This window comes from Myotis brandtii, unplaced genomic scaffold (assembly GCF_000412655.1).
Source record: "Myotis brandtii unplaced genomic scaffold, ASM41265v1 scaffold966, whole genome shotgun sequence".
In the NCBI taxonomy this organism is placed as follows: Eukaryota; Metazoa; Chordata; class Mammalia; order Chiroptera; family Vespertilionidae; genus Myotis; species Myotis brandtii.
The window spans coordinates 541047-555657 of NW_005372000.1; the positions used below are offsets into that span (position 1 = coordinate 541047).

Sequence of the window (14611 nt, forward strand, 5' to 3'; positions counted from 1 at the left end):
TAGGTACATTGTTATTAACTTAATTAGGGTACTCCTAAGCTGGCCTTTGCTAAAAACGTCCTCAATCTGACGGGTCAACCTCAGCGAACATACCCCCACTTCTAACGCCACTTCTTCAAAATAGACTCGCCCAGGCCAAAAACCGACTTCTGCGCATGGGCCATGAAGTTTCAATCGCACTGTACGTGCGGCACCCGCCGTGGTATTTTGTGGAAGAGGCTCACTCAAGGGGCCAAAGAGCCGCATGTGGCTCGTGAGCCGCGGATTGCCGACCACTGGTTTAGGCAAGAGATGAGAAGACCTGGATTTAGGCAGTAGCAATGTAGACTAAGGTGGAATAAATTTGAGAAGTATTTAAGAAGTGTAGCTAGTAGGGGGTATTGTCTGATTAGAAAGGGGGGTGAGAGATGAGTCTTGGTTGACTCCCAGATTCCTAGCCTAAAGCACTGAGTGGATAGTGGTGGCATTCACAGGAAGAGGAGTGGTTTCTAAGGAAGTTCAGCTTGACCTGGCTGAGCTTACTGTAACAGTGGACATCCAAGTAGAGGGAACCTGTAGAGAGCTGGGGAGAAGACAGGTTAGAGATATAGATGAGGGTGCTGTCAAAATTTACATGGCCTCTGTAACCCTGGGAGGGGATACAATCAGCCAAGAAGGGGTTGGCAGTGATAAGAGCAGGGCAGAGCACCCAGCAAATCCTGAACGAGGGGCACAAAGAGCCATGGGTAGAGCCAGTGACAGAGCAGCAAAGTGCGCAGCACAATTCCGGGAGGGAAAGAATAGTCATCAGTGTCCAAAGTAGCTGAGGAGTCAGGGAACATTAAGGACCGAGAAATGCCCATCAAATTTGGCAAATGTGAGAGTACTTTTGTCTGTAAGTAAAACAGAGACATCAGAGTGATAGGGGAAGCAAAAACTTACTGTTGCCAGTTGAAGAGTGAACAGGGGGAGGTTTGAAGAAGAAGGGGGTTGAAGGATTGAATGACAGCTATCAGGGACAGAGGTGAGAACAGTTCTTATCTGTTTTTGATGGGAACCTTGAGCATGTTTATAAATGGAGGAGCCAGTCAAAAAGGAGAGATGGAAGAGACTAGAAGACGTGGGACAAAGTCTAGGGATGGGGAAATGGCTCAAATTGGTCTGAAGAAGAGGAATGAACCATCTCCTCTGACTGGAGGAGGGAAGAGAGAGGTGGATGTACTTGAGCACAGGAACAAAGTTAGGGAGACTGCGCCTAACTTGCCTCAGGCAAGATCAGCTGCTGAGTGTGAAGGAGGGAGAGGATTCAGGAGAACAGGAAGGCTGGGATTAGTCACTGAAGGGTGGAGGAGAGGAAGCTTACAGACTGACCAGACCACAAATCTGTGGAGGGAATATCTGCATGCTGTAAACTTTCCTGTATCTTCGGTCTCTTCTGTTAACGTTTTCTATTCCTCTAGATCTGAACTAATTAATTTTATTTATTTAACAAACAGTATGTGCCAGGCACGATTCTAAGTGCTTCACAAATATTAACTTATTTGTGACCTAGTTTCCCCTGCAGTCCTCTCAAGTAGAGAGTTTTTTGTCTCATACTCCACATTCCTTGGGGCCAGAAGGTGGGGTTGAGTCCTCCCCACCCCAGCTGAAACATTTCTAAACTATTCTTTAGCTCCTTGAAAGCTCAAGCCTTCTGTCTACACCACCCCTCCTTTTTATTGTCTCTGCTAACTTAAGAGTTGCTTCCCCAGTCACTAAACCCTTCAGTCTGGCTTACTCTCTTCCTCTGTTAACCCCTGACCCATACCACCAACGCCCCATCCCCTTACACACACACTCCTCCCATTAGTTCCAGTGACTCTGACATCCACCAGGTGACCCATCCACTATCAAGATTTCTTAGTTCCTTGATCTTCTCACCCCAGTGATTTTCCTTCCACTTCACCTCAGCTGTCCACTCCCATGCTCCCACCACCACCCATATCCCATCACTCATCACTGCATCAACTCTACAACCTGCATTTCTACCATTCTACTCTTCCACTGTAGTTCTCTTCCCAGCTCATGGATTCTGGAGTCTCTCCTACAAAATACCTTTGAACTCATCACGACCTCCTTCCTTTTGTTGCACATACCTGACGTACAATAGCTTCCTAACTGGATTCTTGTTTCCACTCTTACTTCTCTATAATCCATTCTCAGCAGAGCAGCCAGAGTGAGCTTTTAAAAATCTTATTTATGTCACATTATTTCCCTGCTAAAATAAATCCTCCAATGGTTTTCCACTGCATTTATAATAAAGTCCAAACACTTTCCTAAAACTGCCAAGCTACCCCATAACTGTCCTGACTCCTTTGTGCCTCATTTCATCTCACTTTCCTCCTCACTCAGCCACACTGGCTTCTTTTCTGGTCTCTGAACATGCCAGTTTACTCCTTCCTTAAGGCGTTGCATAGCACAATGCAAAGATTTTTCCCATTGCCTGGAACAATCTGCACATGTCTTGCCTCTTTCTCATCCTCGGGTGTCAGGTCAAATATCACCTCCTCAAGGAAGCCTTTCCTGGTGACTCTATGTAGAATAGCCCCTGGCCCAACCACCCCCACTTATTCCCTGTTTATTTCCTGCAAAACACTTTAGCACAAGCTGTGACTCACCTGTTTGATTATTTGCTTGCTTATTGTCTTTCATTTCCCACTAGAACATAAGAGTGAAGGCTCTAAAGAATACTATAAATAATTATACTCCAACAAATTGGAAAACCTAGAAAAATGCATAAATTCCTAAAAACACACAACCTTCAAAGGTAAATCATGAAGAAATATAAAATCTGAATAGACTGATTACAAGTAATAATATTGAATTAGCAATTTACACCCCCCCCAAAAAAAACACAACACAAAAGCCCAAAACCAGATGGCTTCACATGTGCATTCTACCAAAGATTTAAAGAAGAGTTAACATCTATCTTTCTCAAATTATTCCAAAAATAATGAAAGAGGAAGAAAAGCTTTCAAACTCATTTTATGAGCCAGCAATACACTGATACCAAAACCAGAAAGAAGCCACACAAAAAAAGAAAATTACAGGCCAATATCCCTGATGCATATACTAGTAGATGCAAAATTTTCAACAAAATATTAGCAAACCAAATTCAAAAACACATTAAAAGATCATACATCATGATTGAGTAGATTTATTCTAGGGATACAAGGATGGCTCAACATCAGCAAATGGATCAATGTGATACATCACATTAACAAAACAATAAAAATCATATGTCAACTAGAGGCCTGGCGCATGAAATTCGTGCATGGGTATAGTCCCTAGGCCTGGACTGCAATCAGGGCCATTTTCCCTGGCTGCCCGCAGCCAGCCCCACCCCCTGCCGCCACCCACCCCTGGCTCCCTGTTCGCCATAAAGTGATGGGAGTCTGCTGGCTGGGGGAAAGGGACCAAGAGGTGGTCAGTGTGCCTCATAGTGACTGGTCGAGCGGTTGTTCTGGTTGTTCTGCCGTTAGGGTCAATTTGCATATTAGCCTTTTATTATATAGGATACGATGCAGAAAAAGCATCTGACAAAATTCAACATCCATTTATATATTTTAAAAAACAACAACTCTTGCCCAGCTGGTGTGGCTCAGTGGTTGAGCGTCAACCTGACCCAGGAGGTCATGGTTCCATTCCTGGTCAGAGCACATGCCCAGGTTGCAGGTTTGATCCCCAGTAGGGGATGCGCAGGAGGCAGCCAATCGATGATTCTCTCTCATCACTGATGTTTCTATTTCTCTCTCCCTCTCCCTTCTTCTCTCTGAAATCAATAAAAACATATATTTTTAAAAAGAATTAAATCTTGACATTTGCAAAAGTATGGATGGACTTCGAGGGTATTATGCTAAGTGAAATAAGGCAGAGAAAGACAAATACCATATAATTTCACTTACATGTGGAATCTAAAACACCTAAACAAAACAGAAATACACTCACAGACACAGAAAATAAACTGGTAGTTACCAGAGTGTAAAGGGGTAAGAAGGGGGATGAAATAGGTGAAGGAGATTAAGGTACAAACTTCCAGTTGTAAAATAAGTCATGGGGATGTAAAGTACAGCATAGAGAATACAGTCAATAATATTATAATAACTTTGTATGGTGACAGATAGTAACAAGATTTATTATAGAGATCATTTTGTAATGTATATAAATATTCAATCACTATGATATATACCTGAAACTAATAGGATATTGTATGTCAAGTTTACATCAATAAAAACAAAAAAACTGAAGGGTCTGCAGTCAAACCTGGATTCAGACCTTGACTACTAACTGTGGAAACATTTCTTAATTACTTAATGACTCTAAACCCTAGTTTCTCCTTTTCCAAAATGGGGATAATAAAGTATCTATTGTAAAGATTAAGTAAATCAATACATGCCAGTCCCTTGCAAATAGTAAATAATCAATGCATAGCAGCTATTATTATAATTTCTCAGGCATTGATTTTCTCCAGGAGTGTTCAGTGATCTGGGCGTAGGAGAAGGTACAGAGACATCTTACTGATCCAGCAATGAGCTTCTGACACATGGGTTTAGAAAAGGAGTGGATTGTGGCAGCCAGTCAGATGGACAGCCATAGGATGCAGGATGGGTAGGAAAGAAAGGCAGGCCAGGATGGATCTGGTGGCTGGGAAAAGAGGGAGTTGTCGAAAGAACTGGATGTCTATAACCAGTCAAAGCTGGTGTAGTGGGAAGAGGGTAATGGGAGCAGGAGTGGGTCAGTGGAGTTTATGACCACAGAAGAAGTGGTATTATTCTGGGTGATGGCAAGATGCAGCGCGTTGTTGGGAAAAAGTATGACTGAGGCGGTATGGAGGACATCCCGGAGAAACAGACAAGAACCAAGAGGCATAAATGGATAATAAAGTCATTCGAATTGATGGAAGAACTTGGAAAGGGCAGGAGGGCGGAGTCTGTGTGCAGCTGATAAAGGGGAGAGAGCAGTAGAGCTGGAATCTGAAAGAGCAGGGCTAGAAGGGAAGCAGAGTCCCTGGGGCTGAGCCAGGTTTCAGTGAAGGCAGGAGGCAGAGGGAAGGCGTGGGTGGTCACAATGGTGAGAAGACTCAGAGACCAGGCCACTGAAGACAGAGCAATGAGCCCTGACCGGTTTGGTTCAGTGGATAGAGCAGGGGTCCTCAAACTTTTTAAACAGGGGGCCAGTTCACTGTCCCTCAGACCGTTGGAGGACCGGACTATAGTTTAAAAAAAAAACTATGAACAAATTCCTATGCACACTGCACATATCTTATTTTGAAGTAAAAAACGAAACAGGGACAAATACAATATTTGTATTTGCATGTGGCCCACGGGCTGTAGTTTGAGGACCCCTAGGATAGAGCGTCGGCCTGCGGAGTGAAGGGTCCCAGGTTCGATTCCGGTCAAGGGCATGTACCTTGGTTGCGGGCACATCCCCAGTTAGGGGGTGTGCACGAGGCGGCTGATCGATGTTTCTCTCTCATCAATGTTTCTAACTGTCTATCCCTCTCCCTTCCTCTCTGTAAAAAAAATCAATAAAATATATTTAAAAAAAAAAGACAGAGCAATGAGGGATGAGGGCCGGAGAGAGAACATTGTCCAAATACATGTGATCATGTTTAGAACCCTGCAAAGGCTTCATGGGCAACATTACCTAACAGGTCCACAAAGTTCCACGTGGTCTGGCCTCAACCTCCCTCTCTAGCTTCATCACATGCCACTCTCAATCACTAGCCTGGCTCCTGCCTGGCCGGGCCTCCTCTAGGCCCACTGACCTGACACAGTCCCTCATGCCACATGGCCTTTTCCTATGTTCTTCCTTCTGCCTGCAATGCTCTTACCACTCCCTTCATTAGCTAACTCCTACTGAGCCTCCAGACTGCACCTCAAGGAAGCCTTCCCTGATTCTCCAAACTATAAAATCCCATATGCTCAGCTCTCATAGCTTACACTTCATTTGCAGCACTTATTCAAGGTGCAATATTACATTTACCTGTTGCCTGGCTATATGATTATTTGATTATTTTCTCCTTCACTATATTATGAGCTCTTTAAAATTTTTTTTTAATTTATTGATTGATTTTAGAGAGAAAGGAAGGGAGAGAGAGAAAAACATCGATTTGTTGTTTCACTTATTTATGCATTCATTGGTTGATTCTTTTTTTTTTAAATATATATTTTATTGATTTTTTACAGAGAGGAAGGGAGAGAGATAGAGAGTTAGAAACATCGATGAGAGAGAAACATCGATCAGCTGCCTCCTACACACCCCCCACTGGGGATGTGCCCACAACCAAGGTGCATGCCCTTGACTGGAATCGAACCCGGGACCCTTCAGTCCACAGGCTGACGTTCTATCCACTGAGCCAAACCAGTCAGGGCTTCATTGGTTGATTCTTATATGTGCCCTGACCTGGGATCAAACCCACAACCTTGGCATATTGGGACGATGCTCTAACCAACTGAGCTACCTGGCCAAGGCTATACTGTAAGCTCTTTAAGAACAAAGAGATATCTGCCTTTGTTTGTCACTGCATACAAGTGTAGTTGCTTGTTACATAAATATTTGTTGAATGAATGAATAACGGATAGAAGCCTAGAGGCTGGAAGGGGTTGCCTTGCACTCAGTGCTCCAGGACAACAGGGACAGGCCTAGCTTCAAATATCCTCCCACTGGTCATAAAGTCTTCTGGTGCCAGAGCTGGTTGAGAGTCCCAGCTCTATCTGATTTCTTTGATGCCGTGGAAGGCCGTCTTGGGGCTTGGGAAGGGGGCAGAAAAGGCCCTATTCTGGGGAGGGATCGTGGCCCAGTGTTAGGAGCTCCTGGTCCTCTCATGGGTTCTTGCATCAAACCCTCATCTCCTACAGGGTGGAGTTTACCTGCTCCCCTGCATAGGTACACAGATTTCCCTCACCTCTTATAGGTTTATACATGCCCCTCTCCTCTCAGGGAGCCCTGCAAGGCCTTCCTCCCTCCCAGGACACACACACCCTCACCTCTCACAGAAGGTATGCAGGCAAGGCAGAACCTTGGGGCACCGGTACCGATCCAGGCAGATGCTGCACACCAGGAACTGCTTGTCCATGGGCTGGACCTCTGGGCCAGGGCTGTCCTGCCTCTTCGCCATGTTGCCCACTGATGGCTCCTGCCACTCACACCAGCCTGTGTATGGAGAAATGGTCAGCACCAGGGAAGTCAGCGCTCCCTCCCCCACCTGATCCTCACCACTCCAATGCCCTGCAGAGAATTAGCCCCATTTCTTCCCTGCCAGGGGCAAGACAGGCAGTTATCTGGAGGCAGCAAGGTGAAGTAGGTGGGCTGAGTAACCCATGGTTAAAAGCACAGACTTAGGGTTAAATTGGGGTCAAACCCAGCTCAGCCTCTTACCAGCTATGTGCCCTTGCATAATTCATAAAACATCTCTGAGCCTCAATTTCCTAATTTGCAATTATGGAAATAACAATCCCTACTTCAAATGGTTGTTCTGAGACTTGCAATAGTGCATGTCAAGTGCATGGTACACGGATGCCCACTCTCACTGAGACACTCATCCTTTATCTCCTCTGTCTCCCTCAAATCCTCCTCCAGGAGACCTTCCTGATGGAGTGTCTCTCCTCTGACTATCTACAGCCCCTCCTGCCTCTGACCCTCCTCACAGCACAACTGCCCAGGACTGCATTCTTTTCCACATCCAATCAGTATCTAGGTCTGTGGATTCTGCCTCCTAAATATCTTATCCCCTTTTCTTCAACCACACAGCTACCGCCCCACCAGGTCACCACCAATTCTCTCCTGAGATGCAGCAGCAGCCTTCTAACTGGTAGCCTTGTCTCCTCACTGTGCTTCTCATCCATCCCCCTCGCAGTCAGAATGAGGCTTCTAAAACACAGATTCCATCTTGTCACTAACTTCCTGTTTAACTTCCTTCAACAGTTATCCATTGTCCAGAGGACAAAGTCCAAACTTAAATTTGCCAACATGGCTTAGCTTTGCCCACACCTCATGTCTTATGATTCTACAATTAGTAACACTGTCCTTTCTGTTCCTGGAAAACTCCTTCTTCTCTTTTACTACTGGGCAGTCACACATTCTATTCCCTCTGCCTAAGATCCTCTTCCAAGCTCCCCTTTGCCTGACTGACTCCCAATCGTCTTTCCAGTCGCTATGTAAATGTCACTTCCTCCAGAAGGCCTTCCCTGATTTCCTGAAGTCTGGGTCAGGTGCTCCACCTTTGTGTCCCAATGCACCCTGTATTTCCTCCATCTTAGCCCTTATGCCATACTATAATGTTCTTGTATACTGGTATATAGCACAGAGCCTAACATAGGATCAATCTGTATTTATTGAATTAATTCAGTAATTCAACCAATATTTATTAAGTGCCTACTTTGTAGAGATAAACAAATCAGACTGATAAATCAGATATAGTCACTACAGTCACTATCCCTATGATAGAGAGGTGGTGACAGGTATTTTTAAAGTAAATAAACAAATAATTACAAATTTGGAGAGGGGCGTGCTATAAAGAAGAAAAGGATGCTATGAAGAAGAACACTTTTTTTATTGGTGATCAGGGAAGGCCTCTCCAAGCAGGTGACTTTTAAGCAGAGCTCTGAGGGATGGAAGGAAAATGGTAGGGATGAGGGTGGGAGCATCAGAGAGTGAGAGAAGGAAGTCATTCTAGGCTAAAGGAACAGCATGAATGAAAGTTCTTGGAGGGTTCATTGAGAAATGGAAAGAACCATGCGGTTAGAGCAACGTGAATAAAAGGCAAGCGGTGAGCTTGGGAAGGTGAGCTTGGGAATGATATCAGGAAGGACTTTGATGTTAAGAATCTGGATTTTCTCCTAAATTGGGTGAGAAATGATACAATTTACAAAAAAAAATAGAAATAAATTAAAAAGCTACTTTGGCAGCTATGAGGATTGAAGAGAAGTAAGTAGGAGAAGGGAGACCAGTTAGGAGGCTACCCCAGTTCTTGTAAGATGTTGGTTATTAGCAGAGCTATAGGTAAGAAGGTGGATTGATTTGGTAAATACTCTTGAGGTTGAATCAAAAGGACATCATTATGGATTCGATGTGAAAGGAAAGGAATGTCAATAATGACACACACACACACCCTGTTTTCTCCCTTGAGCAAATGGTGGGCCATGTACAGAGACAGTGAGAGCTGAGGAGGTGATTTTGGACATTCTGTTTCATTTATTTATTTTTTTTTGAAATATATTTTTATTGATTTCAGAGAGGAAGGGAGAAGGATAGAGAGATAGAAACATCAATGATGAGAATCATTGATCGGCTGCCTCCTGCACACCCCCTACTGGGGATCGAGCCTGCAACCCAGGCATGAGCCTTTGGCTGGAATCCAACCTGGGCCCCTTCAGTCCGCAGGCTGATGCTCTATCCACTGAGCCAAACTGGCTAGACCTGGACATTCTGTTTTAGATATGTTAAGTTTGAGGCGCCCGTGTGATATCCAGGTAGAGATGTCAAGTAAGGAATAGAATACAGGTGCTCAAGGGAGAAGTCTGTGCTGGTTATTAGTTTGGAAGCACTGGCATGACTTAAAGCAACAAGCAATGAGAATGGATGAGACCACCTAGGGAGAGAGAGTGGAGAGTGAAGAAGAACCCAGAGCAAAGGCAAGAAAACCAGGGGAGTGTGCAACCAAGGGAATCAAGAGAAGAGAGTGATTCAAGAAAGGAGTGGTGAGATAAGATGAAGACTGAAGAGTGTCCACCAGATTTGATTGTGGTGGAGCGGCAGGGGCAGAAGCCGTGTTAGCGTGACTAAAGAATGAATGGAGGTGGCGAAATTAACACCACAGATGTAGACAATTAATGAGAGAAATCTTGCCATGAAGAGAAGGGAAAGATAGCTGGAGTACTTCAAAACAGGCAGTGACTAGGAGCAAGTCAACACTATCTGTGCCTGCATCATGGGGTCTCTCTACAGATAACATATGAACGAATGTTTACATGCATGCAGTGGGGCCAGTTCAGAGACTTCTCTGGGCTTGAGGAGCGACCAGAGAGAGGCTAGGCTGTATGTGCCTTCTGTTTGAGTGCGGGTAGGCATGGGAAGGATAGGAAGGGCATGCCTGAGAGATTCTCTCCTCGTGTGGACACTGGGGTTCTGAGGTTCTCTCTAGAGGTGACGTGTTCTGAATCTGGAAACTTAATACAAGGACAACATAGCAGGAGGGAGGACAGATTGAGGATTGGTGTAAGAAACAGGAGGCCAGAGCCAAGCTGAAGCTTCAGTCTGGTGAAGGGGAGGGCGGGGAGGAAGAGTAGGAGTGGTCTACTGGGCCACGCCGGGGCAGCTGATGTCAGGCTCCGCCTCTCCAAGCCAAGGGTCTCTCCCAGGCTGTTACAAAGGGGCGGAGATTGGGCTACATCCCAGGTCTGACAGCTCCTCCCACCCTTCCCCTTCCTGCTTCAGTTCCCCACCCAGGCTTGCCTGACAGGCAGCCTCTGAGGCCACAAGCTTGCCTGGATCACTCGATGCCCTTCTCCTAGATTTCTACTTGCACCCTCCCATCCCACTGCGCCCTAAAGATTTGCCCCCAAGGTCCTATAGTCAATGGTTTAAGTGGACTGTTTATCACAGCAGACACTGGAGAACCTTGAACTCAGAGCTGAGATTTCACCCTCTTTCTTATTGCCATCCTGTATGCTTATCCCACCTCTGTTGTATGGCTCAGTTCGAAAGGCATCTCATTTCCTCATTCAGCATTCATTCAACAACTCTGCTAGGCCTGGGAATACAAAGATGCATAGCCGCAGCTCAGCCTTCCTGGATTCCACAATCTAATAAATAGATCACTGCAGTGCAATATGGTGAGGGCTATGATGGGAAAACACAGATTGCTCCAGGAGCACAGAGGTCACCTAACATAGACTTGGGTGGGGGACAGGGATACTGGAAGTTGGAGGACAAGGGAATTCTCCTGAAGGAAGTGTCATTCAAGCTGAGATTTCCAGGATGAGTGAGAGTTACAGAGAGCATGGTGCCTCTGCATCAGGAAACTGAATCATACACCGGACAGGGAGGACAGTTAAGAAACAATTTGGGTAGGTAGGCAGGAGCTAGATCACACAATGCATTGCTGGCCTTATGAAGGAGTGTAGACTTTACCCTTCCCTTCTAGGGGATTAAGGCTTTATCCAAAGAGCAAAGGAAACATTTCTTGGGAGGTGGGGGATTCAAGTATAGAGTGATAGAGCCACAATAGTAAATTTTTGACTGCTGTGTGGAAAATAGTTTAGAGGGGACACAAGTGGAAAGTTAAGAGACTGCTGATATTCCAGAGGAGAGATGATGGTGGTATTGACTAGCGGAGTAGCAGAGAGAAGGTTGAGAGAAGGGGATTTCATAGGGAGGAATCAATAGAACTTGATGGCTAGATGATCTGATGTGAAGAGTAGAGGGAGAAGAAAGAATTAGAGATGATTCCTAGTTTTCTTGCTTGGAAACTCTAGAAGAAGAGCAGTTTGGATGAGAGGGTGGCAAGTTCAGTGTTTAATAAAATGACTCTGAGGTGCCTATGGGAGAGGTCCAGCTGGCAGCTGGAAAGATAGGCTGGAGCCTAGGAAAGATGTCTGGCCTGGAGATAAAGATTTGGGATGGTGCCTAGAGCCATGGAAGTGGATGACATCACCCAGAGATGAGAAAGGAGAGCCTCTGACTGTGTCCCAAGGAACCTCAACATTTAAGGGATAGGCCCAGGAAGCAAAGCCTGCAAGAAATGGAAAAGATGTGGCCAGAGAGGCAGGAGAAGCAAAAAAAAAGAGGGAGCCTGTGAAGACCCAGGGAGAATAAAGCTTCGTGGACAAGGAAACGACCTCATTGTGAAATGCTGGAGAAAGGTCCCATGATTTAAAGCCCAGGAGAAGCTGTGATTAACTTCAGAGAGTGTGGTTTCCAAGGGCCAGAGTAGAGGAAGCCAGATCCAAGGGGCTGAGGAGGAAGTTGACTGTGAGCAAATGAAGACAGCCAGTGCTGCTGACTCCACTAGATCCTTGACATCTGCAAAGGATGTGTTTCAAGGCTTTTCAGTTTCTCCAAATTCTCAAACAGCATCTAATTTCCCCCATGACTTCCTCCTACAACCCCAGGAGAGTCCCAGATTTCCACAGCTGTGAGTGGAGATAGGTAACCAAGGCATTGTTAAAAAGTGGATGCAAGAGGTCATCTAGGCTCACTTGCTTCCTAAAATGACATTCCTGTTCACTAGCCTCCAGGTGTATTTGATTATTTGAGGCCTCAGCAAAATGTCAAATGACTGCACATTATAGTCTTTGAGGTTCTCCTGGAACAGATGAAGCAAAGGAGGAGGCCAAGTCCTCAAAATACCCTTCTCAGTAAGGTTGGCAAGGAAGGAAAGTGATGAAATTCACAGTACCATCTCCCCCACCATTGCCAGACTGAGTAGGTGAATGAACTATTTGATCAGCTGATCAACCTACCAATCAAACTTCTCCGGGCATACTCTGGACCAGGCCCTTCAACTTGCAACTGGAGATGCAAAGCTTCTTAAAGAGATATATTACCTGTCCTTCCAAGCTCTCAGACAAGTGTAGAAATAGACTTGGAAATACATAACTACAATGTGATAATTGTCCTGGTATTGATATATTCGAACTGCTGTGGCAGCAAAGAGAAGGAAGTCTCTGAGTCAGAAGGTGGTGGAGGAGAATGAACAGGCCTCGAGAGGAAGGGATATCTGAGCTGGTTCTTGTGGGACCAATAGGAGCATGATAGACACATTGGGAAAGCTGAGCAAAGGAACATTAAAAATTAAGCATGAAAAATTAAGAAATATGGACCAGATGGGCCAAAGAGCAAGACTCAAAAGGGTAGAAGCTGCTTTCATGACCACTCAATTTGAGTTCTCCACTTGCTCCTTGGTTGCTCGGTCACTGCCCATTCCTTAAATGTCTAGTTCCCAGGGCTTTGTTCTAGGGCCCTTCTCTCACACTCATCTTCTGCCAGGGAAATCTCATCATCTGCCAGGGTTTAGTTACTAACCACTTACTAACAAGTCCCAGATCCTTATCTCAGGTACAGAAAACTTTTTTGAGCCCCAGCCCTGTATACCCAACTGTATCTTGGACACATCTACATGGGAGATGATTGGAGACTAACCTAAAACTGAATTCATTTTCCCCTAATCTACTCTTCCTGCTACATTTCTCATCTCAAAAAAAAAAGAGCACCATCATCCATCTAACCACCCCAACCCTGAGAGTCCTCTCAGTTCGTTCACCTTTCAGATACAAGCTATGACCATCTTTGAGTCTGCCTCTAAAATGTGTCTAGGTTACAAAAAGGTCAGGAGATCTAGAAGCTCGTCTTGACTGACACTAATGTCACAAATGCAAGGTAAGACTGGGCAAGTTCCTACTCCATCCCCTTACTTGTAAACTGTGTGTGTGTGAGGGGCTGTCCTTTTGTTCCTCGAATCTGAGATTCCCAAGATTCTCTTTCCAGCCAAAAGTCCCTACAGATTGCCATATATGCCCATGCTTAAACCCCGTCTTGTACTACCCTGAGGATCCGATTGCTGGTTTCCATGGTAAGGCTAGATGTGCTAGAGGGTGGCTGCAGTTGCCCCCACCTCCCTTCCCAAATAATGTTTGCTGAGTTTAGGGAACCCACGACACTCCCTCCTATCCTAGCCATATGGTTTTGCTCTGTCTTTCTGAACACAGGCTGTAATCCCAACTATGGGCCTTGGCTCAAGCTCTTCTCTCATCAAGAATGCCATTGTCCCCTAAGTGGCTGAGGCAGCACCTGACACAGAGAGGGTGCTCAGTATATGCTGGTGACAGGCGAGCCATGTTTAAATCACTGCAGTTTCCCCTCACCAGACAGAGAGGCAAAAGCAAAGGTAATGACAAGGTAAGTGAACAAAGCTCCAAGGAAAAAGACCTCCATTCAACATAAAGAAGCTTTCCCACAGCATAAGGTAGTAAGTGCTCTGTCACTGGAGGCATCCAAGACAAGAGAGGCAGGGCACCTGTCAGCCCTGCAGCTCTGATTCCAATTCCGCAGTAAATCAGAGCCCTGCTTAAGGGATGAATGGGCACTGGTGAGCTGGACAGACAGGCAGGGACAGACCTGTGAAAAAGACCGCACCTCTTCCAACTTCCCAGACCTCATCTTCTTACTGGGGTCAATCCTCGGTCCACCTGAGAGGCCCCCCACACCAGGAACAAGCCCAGGGCTGCCTTCCGTCAGAATGACCTCCCTGGGGTGCAGCCTGCCCCTCCAACCTGCAACCATCTGTCCCTGCAGGTTTGCAGCCCAGGATCTGTAGCCAAGTGGAGAGGGGAGGAGGCCAGACCAGGGAGGGGCCTGGGGTCCTCCAGGCGGGGCACAGGCTGCAAGGGAACCAGGGGGGGTCCTTTCCTACAAGAAACAGCCTCCGGATGGGGCTTCCTGTGCAGGGAGCAGTGCTAGGGGAGGAAAGCGTGTCCTCCATCCTGACCGGTGGGGCTTTTGGTGCCTGAGGAGGATGAAGGAGGTGGGGGTAGGGGCTGGGGGGAGGCCAGGGGGAGCCAGGGGTAGAAGTGTTGGCACCAGGGAGAAAGGA

General features: G+C 46.0%; 1 protein-coding gene across 1 annotated transcript in view; it reads right to left on the bottom strand.

Moving 5' to 3' along the window:
* Window positions 1–7173, bottom strand: part of TRIM3 (tripartite motif containing 3) — an 18671-nt gene extending 11498 nt beyond the window's left edge. The window contains exon 1 of the mRNA XM_014533335.1: window positions 7008–7173. Coding sequence (XP_014388821.1) covers window positions 7008–7138 — 131 coding nt within the window. The 5' untranslated portion in view covers window positions 7139–7173. The remainder of the gene's footprint in view (window positions 1–7007) is intronic.
* Between the last annotated feature and the right edge of the window lie 7438 nt (window positions 7174–14611).